Source organism: Sorex araneus, chromosome 2 (genome assembly GCF_027595985.1).
Source record: "Sorex araneus isolate mSorAra2 chromosome 2, mSorAra2.pri, whole genome shotgun sequence".
NCBI lineage: Eukaryota > Metazoa > Chordata > Mammalia > Eulipotyphla > Soricidae > Sorex > Sorex araneus.
This window is the reverse complement of record NC_073303.1, coordinates 189618069-189638708: the sequence shown is the minus strand read 5'-3', so window position 1 is coordinate 189638708 and position 20640 is coordinate 189618069. Positions and strand designations below refer to the sequence as shown.

At 46.0% G+C, this 20640-nt stretch overlaps 1 protein-coding gene across 1 annotated transcript in view; it reads right to left on the bottom strand.

Moving 5' to 3' along the window:
- JAM2 (junctional adhesion molecule 2) overlaps positions 1–20041 on the bottom strand; it is a 79704-nt gene extending 59663 nt beyond the window's left edge. Inside the window, exon 1 of the mRNA XM_055129116.1 lies at positions 19651–20041. Within this exon, the coding sequence (XP_054985091.1) occupies positions 19651–19717 (67 nt within the window). The 5' untranslated portion in view covers positions 19718–20041. The remainder of the gene's footprint in view (positions 1–19650) is intronic.
- Between the last annotated feature and the right edge of the window lie 599 nt (positions 20042–20640).

The window sequence follows — 20640 nt, the reverse complement described above, 5'->3', positions numbered from 1 at the left end:
GGTCACCCTGGTTTGATGCCCAGCACCACATGACTCCCCCAAAAAAGAACCAGTGGGAGGAACCCCCAGAGCACAGGGCTGGGAGTAGCTCTTGAGCATGGCTGGGTGTGGCTCACAAGCAAAAATAAGACCAAAAATAAGAAAATATACAATGGACTCAAGAGTTCCGGTTCCAGATTTCTATGGTCATTTTCCTGAACCTTTCTGTCTGAAACAAAAGTCCATTCCACATAAAAACACTTAAGCTATAAATAAATATTCTGTAAGTTCTTGTTCTCTTTTGAAACCTAGCATTATGAAATAACCAAATGAAAATGTGGTTATTTTTTCCCCTTGTGTTTCTAATATTTTCCCCCTTCCATTCACTGAGTTGTCCTGTCATTGCTTGCTCTGAAAGTAGGTCTGCAGATCTTAAATGAATTAACATCACTTCGTTCTATCTGAAATTCTGGTTCTATCTATAGGAATTCAATTTTTTTTTGCTTTTTTGGGTCACACTCGGCAATGCACAGGGGTTACTCCTGGCTCTTCATTCAGGAATTACCCCTGGCGGTGCTCAGGGGACCATAAGGGATGCTGGGATTCGAACCTGGGTTGGCCGTGTGCAAGGCAAACGCTGTACCCACTGTGCTATCGCTCCAGACCATTTATAGGAATGCTAGATACTTGTTTTAGTTAGCCCAGAAACTGCCATTTCCCAATTTCCCTAGGGAGATCTATCCTTAGCCCCTGACTCGGGGATGAATCTTGTAATTAAAGACCAAGTCACGAGCACAATTCATGATCCTCGGAACAGTGGTTGGTTCTCCAAAGAGCTTATAACTGAAGCAGAGCCCCCAAATATGACTGAGACTTTCACTGGGAACAACTAGGACAAAAGCTCTAGCACTTTCTGAGCAGACAGGACATTCAGCTCCCGGAGCCACTGACACCAGAGAATGGCTTGAAACAGTCCCCGTGTCTCACAAGCAGGAGACACAGAAACTAGATCAGCATGCTATAGGCAGTCCCCCTTTGATATTAGACTGATGAATGAAAAAACCAATATCTAATTATGACCAAAGAAAACAGCAATTCCATATCATTCAATCTACAAGCTGTAGCACTGTAGCACTGTCGTCCCGTAGTTCATCAATTTACTCGCGTGGGCACCAGTAACGTCTCCATTGTGAGACTTGTTGTTACTGTTTTTGGCAATTATGTACTTCAATCGGCTTTTTATTTATAACTTCAAGGACTTTACTTAGGTTTCTGTCATTTATGTGCATAAAAGTCCTGACTAATACATAAAGTGGTAACAGCCTGAAATGATATATTGGCATCCCCGGGGAGGGATTCCATTCCTGGGCCTCTTGAAAGGAAAATATATCAAGATCTCACAGTATCTTCTAATCATTTGTGAAAGTTAAATTCTCAAAGACCAACAGTGAGGGACAGATCATATACCTCAACATAAAGGCAGGTATACATCATCGAAGTCTGTAAACTATTTCACATTCTGTCTCCTTGAATTCACATATTTTCAAGTGAGGTAGATATACGTCCAAGTTACAGAAAAAAGATGAACTTAGGACCGGAGGGAAGCTCTAAGGGCTGAACAAAGGCTATGAATGTGGGAGGTCCAGGATTGATCCCTGGCGTCATGCTGTTCCCAGAGCACTAGCGAGAGAGACCTCTGAGCAGAGCTGGGAGAAATGCTCAGCGCCACCAGGTGTGGCCCCAAATACCCAAACCTAAGAGACAGACAGACAGAGACAGAGAGACAGGGAGAAAGAGAGATAGAGACAGACAGAGACAGAGAGACAGAGAGACAAGGAAAGTAGCCTAGTGTTGTATGTTGTACTAGATTTTCCAGATAATAAATGACAGTGACAGCCTTCAAATCTGATCCCCTAAGTCTTTTCCTATATCGCCTCACAAAGTAAAGATGGTTAGAAATTACTCATATGGGGGCTGGAGTGATAGCACAGCAGGTAGGGCATTTGTCTTGTACGCGGCTGACCCGGGTTGAATTCCCAGCATCCCATATGGTCCCCCAAGCACCACCAGGAGTAATTCCTGAGTGCAGAGCCAAAAGTAGCCCCTGTGCATCGCCAGGCGTGACTCAAAAAGCAAAAAAAAAAAAAATTACTTATATATTCACCATCGCAAAAATTGGAAATAAGATAATTAAAAAACAGCAATTAAAAGGGGAAAATACTCTGTGGTACTTCACACAGTTATGTTTTCATGGAAAACTTGCGCGGGTGTGGCGGGGGAGATCTGGGAAGCCTTATCTGTATCTGAGAATAATAGTTATCTCCAACTTCATAAAATTACCCATTTCCTTTTTCCCTGACGTTTCAAAACAAACACTAAGCAATCATTTCCAAGAAACAGCCTGAAATGCTGAGGTTAAAACATGTCAAACTTGGTCCAGGGGTCTTAGGGGCTAGTTTATAATTATATTAGATTCCAAGATGTAAGTCACAATCCATTTTAATTGTGAGACCTTGTCTCTTTCAATGCTCATCTTCATTTGCCTTTATGCTTCTTTTTCCTTCCTTCCTTCCTTTCCTTCCTTCCTTCCTTCCTTCCTTCCTTCCTTCCTTCCTTCCTTCCTTCCTTCCTTCCTTCCTTCCTTCCTTCCTTCCTTCCTTCTTTCCCTCCCTCTCTTTCTTTCTTTCTTTCTTTCTTTCTTTCTTTCTTTCTTTCTTTCTTTCTTTCTTTCTTTCTTTCTTTCTTTCTTTCTTTCTTTCTTTCTTTCCTTCTCTTTCTCTCTTTCTCTCTCTCTTTTTCTCTCTTTCTCTCTTTCTTTCATTTTATGACCACACCCGGTGATGCTCAGGAGTTACTCCTGGCTCTGCACTCAGGAATCATTCCTAGCAGGTTTAGGGGACCATACGGATGCTGGGAATTGAACCTGGGTCAACCACATGCAAGATAAGTGCCCTACCTACTGTACTGTTGCTCTGCCCCTTCCTCTCTGCTTCTTGTTTTGTAGCACCACACTCAGCGGTGCTCAGGGGTCCATAGGATTGAACCCAGAACTGCAACATGCAAAGCATGTGCTCCAGCCCTTTTAGGGTTGTCTCTCCAACCCTAGCCTTTCTGTAGTTCTGATAAACTGACTCACTAGTACACTGTAGACACTAATATTAATGCTTATGGAATATGCACAGTAGCACTGCAGCACTGTCGTCCCCTTGTTCATCGATTTGCGCGAGTGGGCACCAGTAATGTCTCCATTGTGAGACTTGTTGTTACTGTTTTTGGCATATCGAATATACCATGGATAGCTTGTCAGGCTCTGCTGTGCAGGTGGAATACTCTAGGTAGCTTGCCAGGCTCTCCAAGAGGGATGGAGGAATCGAACCTGGGGCTAGCTGCATTCAAGGCAAACGCCCTGCACAGTAGAGACAATTTCTTTCAATTTTCAAGATCATAAAGTTAATAGGATATAAGCTTTGAGTTATAACCACAAAGTCTCCATCAAAGGGACCTAGATAGAACATGGTTCCACAATACTCTTTTGGTCATTATACTTTCTGTTCACACTGTTCTCATTACTAATACTTAAGAGATGCCCCATTGCCAATACTGCATGTGATTCTAGTCACACAGAAAATATAATCTATGTTTATTAAAATGGGTGTAAAGTTAATTTAAAGTCTTTCTATGCTTAGAACTCTGCTTAGAGAATACAGACAATGCTTAACTAGAGCATATGAATTTGTTAAGTGCATCAGGATGAATCCACACATGACAAAGTATTGATGAGGAACTTTTACATGACAGGCCAAATAAGTGGATTGATGGAAACCTGAGCTCACCTTTGACTTGGTCCTGACAGCTTAATGACATGAGGATTCTTAACTGGAGATGGAATACAAGATCACTTTTCTGAGACAGAAATAATTCTAGTCAAATAAGGCACACAAGATTAAGTGTCTCACGGAATGTTCAGAGTTACAACCTGTGCCAGACTTAAAGAATAAATTTTAATATCCAGCTCTTTGTTTTGTTTTATTGTGGGCTACACTCAGCAATGCCCAGGGGTTATTCCTCGCTCTGCAAGCATGAATTACTCCTGGCAGGCTCGGGGGATCATGTGGATGCTGGGGATCAAACCTGGGTTGATGGCTTGCAAGGCGGACCCCCTATCTGCTGTATTATCATTCCAGCCTGAATAATTTCTAACCTCTTTGGAGAATATGAAATCCTTGAGTCCAGAGAGACAGCACAGGGGTTAAGACACTTGCCCTGGTTCAATCCCAAGCATCATATGGTCACCTAGTACTGCCTGGAGTTACCACTAAGCATGCAGCCAGGAATAGCCCCTAAGCCGAAAACAAGATCCACTAACGCACCAATGTCATGTTTTTATCATACTCTGCTTATTTTTTATAAGTCAGGATTAGCAAAAAAAAAAAAGCAATCTAGATCTATCCTCTACCACAGGGCTAGAAATAATCAGAAGTTAAGTATCTTACAATAAATAAAAGTCAAACATAGAGATGGAACCTGGGGACTTAACGGTAGTTCCATGGCGCTGCTACAGGTCACATGCTCTTAGCCAAGGCCTCTTAACTCACCCTCACTCCCTCTCTTCCCTACCCATCTCCCTCGGCCCTCTCTCAGGGATTGAGATCCCTATCTATAACAGGATGAAGAAATAATATAGCCAATAGGGTGTTTGCCTTGCAGGCTGCCAACCCATATTCCACCCCCAGCATTCTATATGGTTCCCTGAGCATCGCCAGGAATAATTCTTGAATGCAGAGCCAGGGGTGACCCTGAGCATCACTGGGTGTGGCCCCCAAACAAAAGCAAAACACAACAAAATGGATCTCTATCTACAAAATAATGGAAGTAAACTACCTGATATCAAAGGTCTCCTCCTATGCTAAAGGTCAGTTTCTGTTAAGACCACTAACATGAATTCGGCTGGAAACTCTTGAAGGACATGAATTCAGACTGACATTCTATAGAGCTTGGCAAGGAAGCATCTCAGGTGGAGAGAGAAAAGCTAATTTCTGTGAAATTAAAGTAGCACGGTAGCATCATTAGGACTACAGAACCCAACTGTTGCCTCTTTCTTACTGGGCCACATATTCCTCTTCAATGTATAAAGTTCACCCAAAGGTGGATTTGCGGAGGGCGTAGGGATAGTACAGAGGGTAGGGCATTTGCCTTGCATGCAGTTCGATCCCTGGCATCCCATGTGGTCCCCCAGCACTGCCAGGAGTGATTCTTGAGTGCAGAACCAGAAGTAACCCCTGAGCATAGCTGGATGTGACCCAAAAAGCAAAACAAAAAAAATTTTTTTTAAAAAGTAGAATTGTCTTGAAACCTGATACTAATGATGAAGCAAGTGTCTTCCAAAGTACCCATGTCCCTGAGCACCGCCAGGGGTAATTCCTGAGTACAGAGCCAGGACTGACCCCTGTGCATCGCCAGGTGTGACCCAAAAAGCAAAAAAACAAAAAAACAAAAAAAAAACAAACAACAAAAAACCAAAACCAAAGTACTCATGTCCCACCCTGCAGGAGAGTGTCCTAAAGGCCATCGTCAGGAGCTGGCCAGGGTACTCAGTCACCCAAATTGACAAATATCTTCTGTACTTCTGTGCCTGCCACTTAGCTCCTGGGGCCATGCTGAGGGGACAGAGGCTGCTGGCTCAGAGTTGGGGGAGGTGAAAGCTGAAGGTCAGTAATTATGGCCTCAGGAAGAAGAGGAAAGAGGACCTGGAGCCTGACTTGAGTTCAGCTTCCCAGACTGCTGATCCGAGTTTGCAGACGCTGAATTTGCCAGGGTCAGCGTGATAAAGGAGGGTGTCCAGCTGGCCCCTAGATGAGTAACCAATATCTGACTAGACAGATAAGTAAAGGAGACATCATTTGTACTTTTTTTTTTATTTTTGCACCTCATGGATTTATTTGAAGAAGTGGTACTGCTGGGTCATATAGAAATTCAATTTCTAGGGGCTGGAGTGATAGCACAGCAGGTAGGGCATTTGCCTTGCATGCGGCCGACCTGGGTTCGATTCCCAGCATCCCATGAATCCCCTGAACACGGCAAGGGGTAATTCCTGAGTGCAGAGCCAGGAGTAACCCCTGAGCATCACTGGGTGAGACCCAAAAAGCAAAAAAAAAAAAATTCAATTTCTAGATTTTTTTTTTTTGTGGAAATGTCCATAATGTTTTCCAAGAAGGCTGACCAGTCGCATTCCCACTAACAATGAATGAAAGAGAGTGCCCTTCTCCCCAGATCCTCACCAGCACTGGTGGTTCTTATTTTTTCACTGTGTGGCAGTCTCTGTGGTATGAGTTGGCGTACCACATCTCATTGGCATACCAATATCTCATTGGCGTCTCTCAGGATGGGAGATGTGTGCTGAAAGTAGACAAGGGACCAAACATGATGGCTTCTCAGGATCTCTATTGCAAACTGTAATGCCCAAAAGTAGAGAGAGTAAGAAGGAAAGTGCCCGCCATAGAGGGGTTGGGGTGAGGTGGGGGTGGCCGAAGGGAAACTGGGGTCATCGGTGGTGGGAAATGTACACCGGGGGTGGGATGGGTGTTCGATCATTGTACGACTGAAACTCAAGCATAAAAGCTTTATCTCAATTTAAAAAAATTTTTTTAATTAAATAAAGGAGATGGAGAGGATGGGTAGGTTATGGGAACTTTCAGCCCAGAACGCTGGCGCTGGGGGCAGATGCTATCCTGGCGGGGGTCCTGTATCTGCTCTATCTCTGTTCCCTTTTCTGGAAGAATCTCCTCTAGCAAAAGCCCATGACAAAGATGTGTGTCCCAAGAAACTATGACCTTCATATACTAAAAAGTCTAAGGTGGATAGATTAAGAAAGCATCTGAGCAAAGGGTGCTGTTCTGATGACGATTACTGGTTCTGAGCGAAGAATAGTGTATATGGAGACCAGCTGACGCTCTTAGCTACCCGTCCCCCACACACACACGCCATGCTTTTTCTGTCTTATTTCTGACTCTTAACTCTTGTGACACATCTGCTTGAGGCTGGTTCACCCAGGACCGGGCCCCAGCAAGCCAGAACTTACCTTGGCCACTGGTCTGCTCTAGATAGGAAGCATCTACCCCACAGCAGTGCGCAAGCTGCCCTGCAAGGCTGCCCATCCTGACCAGGCCTGCTGCACACATATATGTACAGCACCCAGTAGCCACCTTTAGGCCAGCAACTGGGCAGGGACCAGGTAACCATAAGCCTGTGTCAGGGGAATTTTATTATTGAGACGTCATATAATTTTACAAGGGCTGGAGCGATAGCACAGCGGGTAGGGTGTTTGACTTGCATGCGGCCAATCCATGTTTGATTCCTCCGCCCCTCTCAGAGAGCCCGGCAAGCTACGGAGAGTATCGCGCTCGCACGGCAGAGCCTGGCAAGCTACCCGTGGTGTACTTGATATGCCAAAAACAGTTAACAATATGTCTCACAATGAGGAACATTACTGGTGCCCACTTGAGCAAATCGATGAGCAACGGGATGGCAGTGACAGTGATAATTTTATGACGCTAAGGAACACACATGTCAAATTCATTGCTTCTAGCTAAGAGTCTCTGTGCCAGGATGCCAGGGACATAAGGATGCATTTCTCCTCTGCTCCCAACAGAGTTGTAACCCTGAGAGACATACATGTGCCAACTGGTTAACATCTTCATCTATGATATTAGAGAACCAGGAAGGAGCCTACCCAGAGCAACAGGATTGCAATATGTGGCAAAGGTCAGCACAGAGAAGTGGTTGACTTGGATAGGCGGCAACAGAGACCAGAGATAAAGGTTTTGACCTTCGTAGAAGAATTACATTTGGTCACATGGAGAACACTGCGACAAGTACAGCAGAGAACATGATTGGGAAGAAGAAACATATCTAGGTAAAACAACAGTTCTCTCTTTCTCTCTCTCTCTCTCTCTCTCTCTCTCTCTCTCTCACACACACACACACACACACACACACACACACCACACATACCACACACACATATACACACACAAACACAACATTCTGAGTTGTTCCAGGAATAAAAGTATTCTAGGGGTTGGAGCGATATCACAGCAGGTAGGGCATTTGCCTTGCACGCAGCCAATCTGGGTTTGATTCCCAGCACTCTATATGGTCCCCTGAACACTGCCAGGAGTTAATTCCTGAGGGCATGAGCCAGGAGTAACCCCTGCGCATCGCTGGGTGTGACCCAAAAGGAAAAAAAAATAAAAAAAGAAAAAAGAGAAATCTTACACACACACATACACACACACGTAGGGGGCCAGAGAGATAGGGTGTGACCCAAAAAGTCAAAAAAATACAATAAAAAGAAAGCATTCTATGGGGCAGAGGTAAAACAATTCTATGGATCAATCAAATTGTGCAGAATTTTAACTCTAATGCTTAGGATATTTCGAACTATAGTTTCCAGTTGTAGGAGACAGACACTGGAGTTATTGCATATTTCCTGGGGTTTGTCCGGCCGCTGACTAGAAGGCATCCCTATTTCAGCGTGTCTACAGAACAGCTTAAAAGACGTTGGCAACAATCTCCTCTGTTCAAATTGAGCACTTTCCCAGTAGTTTACTGTGTTCCCTTTTCATTTGTGGTCATTACTTCTTGGTCTCCTTAAAAATACAGCAGTTGCCACACGTCTGTGACTCTGAGCTGGTGCAGGCGGCTCTGTGCCTGCTGGGTATTGACTCTGGATTTTTTTTTTTTTTTTGCCTGGACTGGGGTTTGGGTTGGAGTTTTTCTCTTTTGAGACTTGACCACTGGTGAGTCTATTTTCATTTTTTAAAACACTTTTCTTTGGCAAAATGACAAAGTACTTTTGCTGTTTTGCTGGTGTTGTTTATTTTGGGGCCACACCCAGTGATGCTCAGGGGTTACGCTGGCTCTGCACTCAGGAATTACTCTTGGTAGTGCTCGGGGGAACATAGGAGATGCCAGGAATCAAACTCGGATACAAGACAGATGCCCTACCCGCTATACTATAGCACCACTCCCCTTTTGCTTGTTTTCATGAAATGATGGTCCTTACATCATTTTGGTGAAGCCTCTGAGAGATATTATGAGTCCCAACAGTTTGTGAGGCCCAAGTTCTGGCTCTCTGTGTGTGTGTGTGTGTGTGTTTTATATATATAACACATAGGTGTTAAGAAGGCACAGAATACAATATATGATTTAGCTGATTGCAAGATGTAGCCCTTCCAAGTAAGTGTGGTCAATTTTGATTACAATTTTAAAGAAACAATATACTTACATTCATATATGCTAGAGCTATCACTCTATCACTGTCATCCCATTGCTCATCAATTTGCTTGTGCGGACACCAGTAACGTCTCCATTGTGAGACTTATTACTGTTTTTGGCATATGGAATACACTACGGATAGCTTGCCAGGCTCTGCTGTGGGGGCAAGATACTCTCGATACCTTGCTGGGCTCTCCGAGAGGGGTGGAGGAATCAAATCTGGGTTGGCCATGTGCAAGGCAAACGCCCTACCCACTGTGTTATCACTCCAGTCCCTGCTAGAGCTATATTCCTCTTAATGTTTCTGGAAGCAAATGCCAGAAACTGGAGTGGAAAACAAGGGTGTGAGCATGGGGGGACTAAAATGGAGACCTCTCAGTTCACAAACATTCTGTGCTGTTTGTACTGACCATAAATGTGTCATTTTTTAGATAATCACATGGGTAAAAGCACTGAGCAGTAAACCATGTGTCTTGGATTAAGTCTAGCAGTTAGCAAGTTTCTCCAGCGTGAGCAAAGCTAAAAGTCAAAGGAGCAGGTGACTGTTTTGACAGAATGAGAACAGGCAACTGGAAAAGACCAGACTTTTCCTCTAAAACGTAGAGACACAGTCTCTAAATGGTCCCTGTAAGAACTTCAGAAAACTAAAACAAGAAAGATAATGCAAGGAAACAAATAAAAACTTGATGTCAATTGACAGAAGAAAGGGGGAAAAATCAAGACTCCGTTTGAACAAAATAAGGCAGACAGAAAAAGATAAGGGCCGTGGGGCTAGAATGATAGTATGGAGGACAGCATTCTTGCCTTGGATGATGGTGACCCGGGTTCTATCCTGGAATGTCATATAGTCCCCTGAGCGCCACCAGGAGTGCAGAGCTGGGAGTAACCACTGAGTATTGCAAAAAAGATAAGGATTGTCTGATATCACTTATGTGTGGAAACTAAATGTAAGAAGAAAAAGTGTAAAAAGGCAGTTATTGGGTAAGTGAACTAGGAAATGTGGGAACAAAACTGACGTTGTTTAAGGGAACAAATTTGTAATGATCAGTAAACATGCCTTCAGAATCTACAGCACAGAATCATGACTGTAGACTATATAACCGTCCTACCATAATGATTAATGTGTTAATACATGATCAGAGACAACAGTATTATACTATACTATATAAAGATTCAATGTGATAATGCTACAGCAATCAAATTACAATAGATACAGTGATCTGGGGCCGGAGAGATAGGTAGGTAGATTGTTTGCCTTTCAAGTGGCTGACCCAGATTCAATCCCCCTGGCATCCCATATAGTTCTGTGAGCACCAAAGAAAAAAAAAAACAACAAAAAACCAAAACTGGTACTTTTTCTTGAGTGCAAAGCCAGGAGGAACCCCTGAGCATTGCCAGGTGTGATTTCCACCCCATTCCCCATTGAAAGAATACAGCTATAATCACTATGAATTAGAATGTAACAGTTATACTTGCTCCAGATGATCTAAAATAACCTTGGCCTCAACACAGATTTCATGTTGTTGCATCCATCCAACATCAAGGTTGTGTGGGATTTAGATGTTGTGCGGTATTTACGTGTTTAGTAATTAGACATGTTAGTCTAACTCTCAAAGATGTCCACACTCAAATCCCAAGGATCTATAGCACATTGCCATGAATGGCAAATGGGAATTAAGGTTGCAGTTAGAATTAAAGTTGCTAACTGGCAAACTTTGAAATGAGGCGATTATCCTGGATTACCTAGAGAGAACACTGTAATTAGATGGGTCTTTAAAAGCGGAAGAGGAAAAGTGGGAGAATGACTAAGAATTGATAGTCTGACATGACTCCGTTTGAAGCAGGAGGGGTATGGCCAGGAGTTTCTGGTCTGTAGAAATTGGGGTAGGGAAAGGGCATGGAAATAGATGCTCTTCTAGAAGTCAGAGGGTTGATATAAGGATTAAGGTAATTGCCTTGTAGGCAGCTGAGTCCTGGCACCTCATGGTCCCCAAGCACTGCCAGGAGTTACCCTGAGCACAGCCTGATGTGACCCAGCCCTCCTTCCCCCAACATATTCTTCCTTGGAGAACCTCCAGAAAGAACCCGTCACCTCCTGCACTGAGACTTTAGTTCACCGAGATGAGTTTTAGGCATCTCGCTTTTAGCACATTTAAATAATAAAGTTGGGGCTGGAGTGATAGCACAACGGGTAAGGCATTTGCCTCGCACGCGGCTGACCTGGGTTCTATTCCCTCATCCCATATGGTCCCCGGAGCACCTCCAGGGGTAATTCCTGAGTGCCGAGCCAGGAATGACCTCTATGCACTGCTGGGTATGGCCCAAAAAGAAAAAAGAAGGAAGAAAAAAATAATAAAGCTGTGGCAAGTTGCTACTCTGATAGGAAATGAATACATTTGGTTGGGTTTTTTTTTCTGAGATCTAACCTTATTAACAGTAACACAATTCAAGAAAAATAGTGCCAGTGTAAAGGATTTCCCTCCTCCTATTCACCAAAGAAGGAATCTTGGTGAAGATTCTGACTCCCCTTCTCCCATCGTGTCCCTCAGTTGGCAAAATAAGTAACACTGGATGCTGTGCCTGCATCACTAAGGGATGAAGAGAAAAACTCTTTCACGTTTCACCTAGATGGCAATAGCTGCTTTATTCGAAGTGACCTTTTATGCCCACAAATAAGTGAATGGGCAAACGGACTGTGGCACATTCATAGAAAAGGAGGCAGCCACTCAACGCCGGAAAGGATAAGCCGAAGACGGGGAGACAACTCAGCAGCTAAAACACCTGCCTTGCAAGTTCAAACCTCAGAGACCCCATCGGTGCTGAGTCGGATCCTGGCAGCATTGTTCTCGGAGATTCCCCGAGCAGCCAGCTGTGCACAGACACTGTAATTAAAGGCTGTGCCCCCAGAGTGCACTGCACTGAGATGATGTGCGGTCTGGAATATGATCCCCGGTGAGCACAGGTACAAGCACAGAAACCAGAGAAGGGTGACGTCTGGGGACCCCCCTGTCACTGACTGCACTTGTGCCGAACCTGATGTGCACCCCCTAGTGAGTACCACAACCAAGTGTGTGTGGTACCATGGCCACAATATACCAAGTGCAGGGGGAAAGTGTTTTGTGGGTTTCCCCCCCCCCTAATAAAATACATTTTATTTATTTATTTATTTATTTATTTATTTATTGCTTTTTGGGTCACACCCAGCGATGCGCAGGAGTTACTCCTGGCAGTGCTCGGGGACCATATGAGATGCTGGGAATTGAACCTGGGTCATGCCAGGCAAATGCCTTACCCGTTGTGCTATCGCTCCAGCCCCAAACACATTTTTTAAAAGGTTCAAACACCAGTGCATGTAACAGCATAGGAAAATCTTGAACTTCGGCTGAGTATGAACTACACATGCATACATGATCTGTATGGTCTATGGAAACAACCCAAATGCCCAAATACTGATCAATGTATCAAGAAGCTGTGGCATAAAAACAATGGATCAAGAAGCTGTGGATGAAATATTACACAGCCCTAAGAAAGAACAAAAGGTTGCCAACTGCAGCAACATGGATGAAACCAGAGGATATGCTGAGTGAAGTCATCCAGGAAAGGGACAGATATAAAATGGTCTTTGTCACATGTGGGGCTGGCAGATACGCAGCAAGGTAGCAACAAAAGGCCAAAGGGAACACAATGAGCGAAGTGATCTACACCATTGAGTTGGTGGGGTGGGATCCTTGGGGGAGGAAGGTGGCTGCACTAGTGATGTGTTTGCTGTTAGAATTATGTGCATGAGAAATCATTCGTTAACAGTCTTGTAAATCACAGAATCCCAATCAATTAAAAACAGTGATCCATATCTTCTTTCATGTGAGAGAAGGAGCAGGAGAGGAATTCGCCCGGGCACAAACTGGGTCAACTCAGGGACTCAGTCTACAGATGAGATGAACCCAGAATGAAAGAGAAAAGCGGCAGCCAGGGGTACCACAGAGTTCAATACAGGTGAGTCTTATGTCCTAGATCTATTGGGGGGGATGATCTTATTTTTAAAAAACTGGCGAGGGGGCTTTTGGTTTATACCTAGTGATACTCAGGGGTATCTAGTTCTTAACTCAGGAATTACTCCTGGTGGTGCTGGGGGACCATGGGATCCCGGGGATCGAACCTGGGTCGGCTGTGGGCAAGGCAAACACCCTACCCACTGTACTATCACTCTGGCCCCTGGTGTTGGGACATAATTTTAGCACAGCTGGAATCCTTGCAATTGTGAGTGGAGAGAAGTATATGATTTAATGATGGGCTAGAGCGATAGCACAGCGGGTAGGGCATTTGCCTTGCATGCAGCTGACGCGGGTTTGATTCCTTCATCCCTCTCGGAGAGCCCAGCAAGCTACCGAGAGTATCTTTCCCCCACAAAAGAGCCTGGCAAGCTGCCTGTGGCGTATTCGATATGCCAAAACCAGTAACAACACGTCTCACAATGGAGATGTTACTGGTGGCCGCTTGAGCAAATCGATGAGCAATGGGATGACAGTGACAGTGACAGATAGGTTCTGTTGACCTCAGCAAGGAGACCTACTTGACTGAGGCAGTTCTTGCCTCTGGAAGCCAAGCTATCCTCACTCCACAGTGATTTCCACTTCAGGAGAAAATCAAAGTGATGCACAGACTGGGCAGAGTACATGTGTGTACCTGCACAGGGACCTCTCCCAACAAACTTCTGGAGAGGGAGACATGAGGGTTCTCCTTGTTTTTGAGCCACAGGGAACTCTCTGTTCTGCCTGTGTTTCCCGCCCTCCACTCCCACGTTTTCCTCATTAAGGTCATGTCTACCACAGCCTTGCAAAGGTTTAATCAGCGTTATCAGGAAGACCAATCTAATCCTCGGACCCATGAGACCATGCCAGACGGAAGCAGGGCTCTTTGACAAATTCATCAAAATGTTTTGTTCTTAACCATGTCCACAGAGGGCAAATTTTCCTGGCAGTGGTTTTCCAGGAGTGTTTTGGGTCTTTTCCATGATAGGAGGGGAAACTTGTGATTTTTGCAAAAGATTCTGTGGGACTTCTTTCCCCCCTCTGTAGTCCTGGCTAGTTGATGAAAGATTATAGAATCAAGCCTTGAGATCTTGGTCTTTTGGGGGGGATTTTTTTGGCTTTTGGAAGGGAGGTCACACCGGCAATGCTCAGGGATTACTCCTGGCTCTGAACTCAGGAGTTACTCCTGGCAGTGCTTGGGGACCAGATGCGATGCTGGGATTCGAACCTAGGTCAGCAGCATGCAAGGCAAATGCACTATCCACTGTACTAACACTCTGGTCCCAAGCTTTGAGTTCTGATCCAGATCTGAGAATCAGTTGCTACCAGCCATGGAGTTGGTAGAACAGCCATGTAGAACAGTACACAACTCAAACAAGCACACTCAATCCCTTGACTTAAATGTCACATCAGATAAATTTTTAATTTTACCTACTTGGGATAAAGTTTTTGGTTTGTGATTTGTATTACAATACTTAATTCCATTTATATAATTTTTTCTATCTACTTCACCTCATCTTCTTCTCATCAATCAAGAATAATATAGCTCAACCACTAATCAGGCACTTTGTTTAACACTGAATGATCAATGGTAAGCAAACATCAAAAAATTCCTTTCCCGGCAACTCAGAGAAGGGATCACCAACTATAATGTAGTCGAAGGCCATGTGGGAGAAGGGAGTTGCGGGCTGAATGAGGGCTAGAGACTGAGCACAGTGGCCACTCAACACCTTTATTGCAAACCACAACAGCTAATTAGAGGGAGAGAATAGAAGGGAATGCCCTGCCACAGTGACAGGGTGGGGTGGGGGGAGATGGGATTGGGGAGGATGGGAGGGATGCTGGGTTTACTGGTGGTGGAGTATGGGCACTGGTGAAGGGATGGGTTCCCGAACTTTGTATGGGGGAAGCATAAGCACAGATGTGTATAAATCCGTAACTGTACCCTCATGGTGATTCATTAATTAAAAATAAATAAATTTATTTAAAAAAATTCCTTTCCCAGGTCAACTCAGAGAAGCGATCACCAACTACATTGTAGTCGAAGGCCATGTGGGGGAAGGGAGTTGCGGGCTGAATGAGGGCTAGAGACTGAGCACAGCGGCCACTCAACACCTTTATTGCAAACCACAACAGCTAATTAGAGAGAGAAAACAGAAGGGAATGCCTTGCCACAGTGGCAGGGTGGGATGGGGGGGAGATGGGATTGGGGAGGGTGGGAGGGACACTGGGTTTACGGGTGGTGGAGAATGGGCACTGGTGAAGGGATGGGTTCCAAACTTTGTATGAGGGAAGTATAAGCACAAAAGTGTACAAATCTGTAACTGTACCCTCACGGTGATTCTCTAATTAAAAATAAATAAATTTAAAAAAAATTCCTTTCCCATGGGCCTTCCTATATGATGGGGGGGAGTATAATTCTAACTAAACATACAAATAAGTGCTCACACATTAACAGGTACACTGACTATGTTTAAATGACATCAACAACAAAAAACTACTTAGAAAAAACGGATATGATGAATAGCAGAAAAAGAAGGAAAGAATGGAAAAGCTTGCTGGAATTGGATCAAAAGTAAGGTATATGGCTAGATATGAGAAAAATGTGATGAAGATAAGTATGAAATTTCTAGCATAAGGGATCCACTAGTCTTATCTTGAATGAAGATTGCAAAAACAAAACAAAAATCAGCTTAGACATATGAGAGATCAGTTAACTATGAAACAAAATGTCCGATTTCCAATTTTAAGTTTCATCTTTATTTCAAGTCTAGGCAGGTGACTTTAGACAAGCAACTTAGCTTTTCTGAACCTATGAATCATTATCTGTAAGTTGAAGTTAACAGTCGGCTTCAGGAACTTTTGAGAACTGAAAAAAAAAAAAACTGAACATAGTGAAAGTTCCTTTAAACAATGTCTGATACAAAAAGCCTTCAATGCAACATTTTTGGATTTGGATATAAGCCAGAGTAGATTAATCACAAACAGGAGGGTGCAGTTAAAGCTCTAAGAAAAAGCCAAACTACTCTGAATCAACAATAGGCCAATAACAATGAACACAACTAGTACCCATCCTCCAATGAAATAATCAGGGTTCCTCACAGCCACATATAAACACAATGATGTGTGGGTCAGAGAGGGAGTATAGGGCACTTGACTTGCTTAAGGCCAACATGGATTTAGTTCACAACATCCCATATGGCCTCTGGAGCACCATCAGGAATGATCCTTGAGCACAGAGCCAGGAGTAACCCCTGAGTATTCCCAGTGTGGGCCCCCAACCAAATAAATAAATAAACAAACAAACAAACACAATGATGTGGATGAAGGTACTTGTGACAGGCACACAGGAACCACAGAAAGAATTCCCAATGGCTAAAGTTGGACTAATCTGAGTACTCCAATAAATAAAATGTGGAAAACTTTAACTAAAGTACAAAGCAAATATCTGTGAGCCCACACTTCAGAAAAATGAACGTATGGGGAAGTCAACATTTCCAAAGCAGAACAATTCCAAATAATGTATCAAGATAGTCTCCCCTCAAGAGGTTGGGACATTCTTCTTCCTCATGAAATACGATGTGCATATAGTGGTTTCCCTTTGAAAATTACAAAATGAAAAGGGGGCGGTGCTAATCTATAGAAAACTCCAACTTATATGACCTCTATCAGGTGATGGAGGTAAATAGCAGCAGAGATAAATTCATAATAGTGACCTTGCATAAAATGTGCTGAAGGGCTGGAGCGATAGCACAGCGGGTAGGGCATTTGCCTTGCACTCGGGGGACTCGGGTTTGATCCCCAGCATCCCATATGGTTCCCTGAGCACCAGGAGTAATTCTTGAGTGCAGAGCCAGGAGTATCCCCCTGTGCATCGCCGGGTGTGACCCAAAAAGAAAATATAAAACAAAATAAAATAAAATGTGCTAAAAATAACATCTTCCTCAAAAAAAACAAACAAAAAACCCTCAACAACAACAACAAAACCCAAAAAACAAAACAAAACCAAAAATCACTTATAAAGCAAACTCAGTCTCATCAGGAGGAAAAAAAAATCAGATAACTACCCATTGAGAGGCACACTACAAAATAGTTTACCAGTGTGCTTCAAACCTAGCAAGGCAATATAAAAGCAAAGGAAGTTGAAGAAAAGGTCACAGTGACAGAAGGCTAAAAGAGCCAGGATTACTAAATAGGACCCTGCATGAGTAACCCGGCCAGAAAAGAACAGAAGGCAAGGATAAAGAATATCTGAATACAGCACGGACTCCTTACTTGTGACAAATGTTACCATATTAAGGTAACATTAATAATAGGCCAGAGCGCGTATGATGTATCTGGGAACTTGACAACTCTCTTTTCCAATATTCCTGCAAATCGGAATCGGTCTAAGACCTACACTTATTTCACAACATCAAGAAAAGAACACACGCTGTGTCAGACCTTTTGGTATCCCAGGAACAATACAGAAAAGATTTCACACAGACCTCCAGATTAATCCCTATAGAAGCCAGGGCAAGCAGAACCAATAAGTGAGCCTTGCTCAGTACTGGAAAGGGCCTGGGCCCATTCATCTGAGGTTTTTGTCCCTCGCTCTCCTGTTAAGCTTTGGTTGTATTGTTTCTATTTTGATCCTCCCCCCCCCATCCCCGTAGAGGAATAACAGTAAAACCATTTTCTTTGTTTTCACTATAGTGAAACAAAGTAACAATGGAGGCCTCTTTATTTGAACTTTCATAACTTGCGGGGCAGTTTTGCTACCCCGTTCTGCACCTGCCCTCTTGGTGGCCTTCCAGGAGCCTTGGGTGCTTAACGTGAGCCCACAGGGGCGTTCAAACATTGCATAATGGTTCTCAGGTGCAAAGCTTGCCGTCCCGGTTTGCGTGTCTCTAATATAGGTCAGCACGTGGCCCTTCAATGAGACAACTTGCACCTTCCTCCCCCACCGAGGGACAAAACTCACATCACGTTGAGCTGAGCAATAATCACTTCAGTAATGAGAGCGTGAGAAAAAGTCATTGTATTACGGTATGAGACACCCAACCGGCAGGTTATTTTAGGTATTATATTGCCATCATTTCCATCACGAGAACGCATTTTTATTACTTTTTTTTTTTTTTAGGAAAGAAAGCAGGGGAGAGGGGTGGGGGGGGGAGGGAGAAACAAAGGAAAACGAAAGAACAAGGGCTCATTTGCCCTAAGTGCTATTGTCATTTCCTCCCTCGTCCTAAAAAGTTAACGTGGAGGAAACAAACTCAAAAGGAAACGTTCCCAGGGCTGGAAACCGTGGGAGCCCCGAACCCGCCGCAACCCTGTTTTAAAACCAGCCGCCGAAACGGGTTGCACGTCGCCCCCCCCCCCCCCCCCCCCAGCTCCTGGACCGCGCGCGCTCAGCATCCTCCAACGACCGCCGCGCCGGGCTGCCGCGGAGCACGCGGGGTGGGCGCACGACAGACTTTTCCAACTCGATGCGGACACTTCGGTTTTTTTTTTTTTTTCTAGCATCACTCGTGTTTCTCATGGAACGTCGAGCAGCCTCCTTGAACTGAACACGGGCTTGCAGGTGCAGCGGATTTCGGGCTCGGAGACCACGAGATCCCCCTGCCGCCCCCACCCCCGGGCCCCCGTCACTCCCGCCCCCTGCGCACAAGTGCGCTGCATTTTACCGACACCATCTCGACTGCTTTCGTAGCCCCAAAAATGAAGATACAATAATAATAATAGTAGTAGTTATTATTAGAACATTGCCTCTGATAACTTCGTCCCTTCCCCGGGGTACTTGGGGGTGGGCCGGGCGCCCCTAACCCTCTCCCCCCCCCCTTCCCCAACTCCCCGTGATGCCATTTGGGAACTAGCATCTCTTTCCAAGGAGCGACTTTGGCATTCAGATCACGTCTCCGTGTCTCGGGGGAGAAAAAAAACCCCACAAAACTCAACCCAACTTTGTAAGAAGATGGGAGCCCGGCCGGCCTGGTGGGGTGTGTATGTGTGTGTGGGGGGGGAGTGAGGTGGGGTTCCCCGTTTTCCCTAAACCAGAACCGACCAAATCAGCTCAGTCTACCGGAGAAAAAAACAGGACCATTCCAAGCCGTCTCCCTGTCCCGACTGCAACCCAGCCCGCCGGGCACCCCGACATCTTCCACTTTTCCGAAACTTCTGCCTCCCCCGCCCCCTTCCCCGTGCCACGGTCCCGCGCAGCCGGGACCCGCCGGACCTGCACTGCCCCCGCCGCCAGCTCCCCACATCAGCAGCAGCCTGGGTTTTTTTTTTTTTTGGATGGGGACCGGGAGGGGAGCAGGTCCCAGCCCGCGGGCCCGGGCAGGGGAGCGGAGTAGGGGGAGTGGGGGGAGGCACCCAAGCGACTCACAGCTCAGCGCGACCACCAGGTAGCGCAGCAGCAGCAGCAGCAGGCGCGGGCGGCTCCTCCTCGCCATGTTCCCCGGGCAGGGACCGGCCGACGGCGGCGGCGGCAGCGGGCCCGGCCCGGCGGTCAGTGTCCCCCCGCAGCCCGGTGCCCGCGCACACGTCCCCCGGGCCCGGCCAGGGTCTGGCTGGAGGCGGGAGGGAGGAGTGGAGGGCGCGGAGGCGGGGGGGGGGGGGGAGGTCTGCGTCGCGCTCTCTCGCAGGGGGGTGGAGAGGGAGGAGGGGTGCGAGGGGCGGGCCCCGGACGCCGGGCGGGCAGGCAGCTGCGTCCTAATGAAGGGGCAGCGGGAGGCGACGGGCGGGAGGGACACCCGCGCCCCCGCCCCGCCCCGCCCGCGCCCGCGCCGTCGGGATTGATCCGCTTTGTGTCTGGGCCAGCTCGGGGCCCCGCCAGCCGGCCCCGGGGCTGGCACCCCCCCTCCCCCGACGGCCAGCGGGGGCAGTCTCCGTCTTTCTGGCTCCTTCTCTTCGCTCGGCCTCCAGTAGAAAACTTCTTGGGGCGGGGGTGGGGAGGTGGGGGTGGGGGATGATGTTGCACCCAGGGATGGAGAGTTTGGGACCTTTTCTAGCCCACCCGGAGGATGCTGCAGGGGGGAGGCGCGCTGGGACGATGGGGTGCGCGGGGCGACGGCTTGGACAGGAGGAGGGCGGGGCGGGGGGAACACAAATCAACCATAACAGCAACAAAAACAACAACGATCCAGACTCTTGCTGGAAAACTTGGATCGGGTTTGAGTAAAAGCGTTGGCCCCTTCTGAGGGTTAAGCCAGTAGCGGCTGGGAGAGCGTTTAAGAGGGATGTGTGTGTATGGGGGGCGAGGGGGCTTTGCATCGCGTGTCCGCGTCGGCGATTTCATCGAGCCGGGTGAAATATTTATCATGTTCCTTTCCAGTTACATAACTGCCGCCTGTGGAGTTTTCCACATGTTAAAACT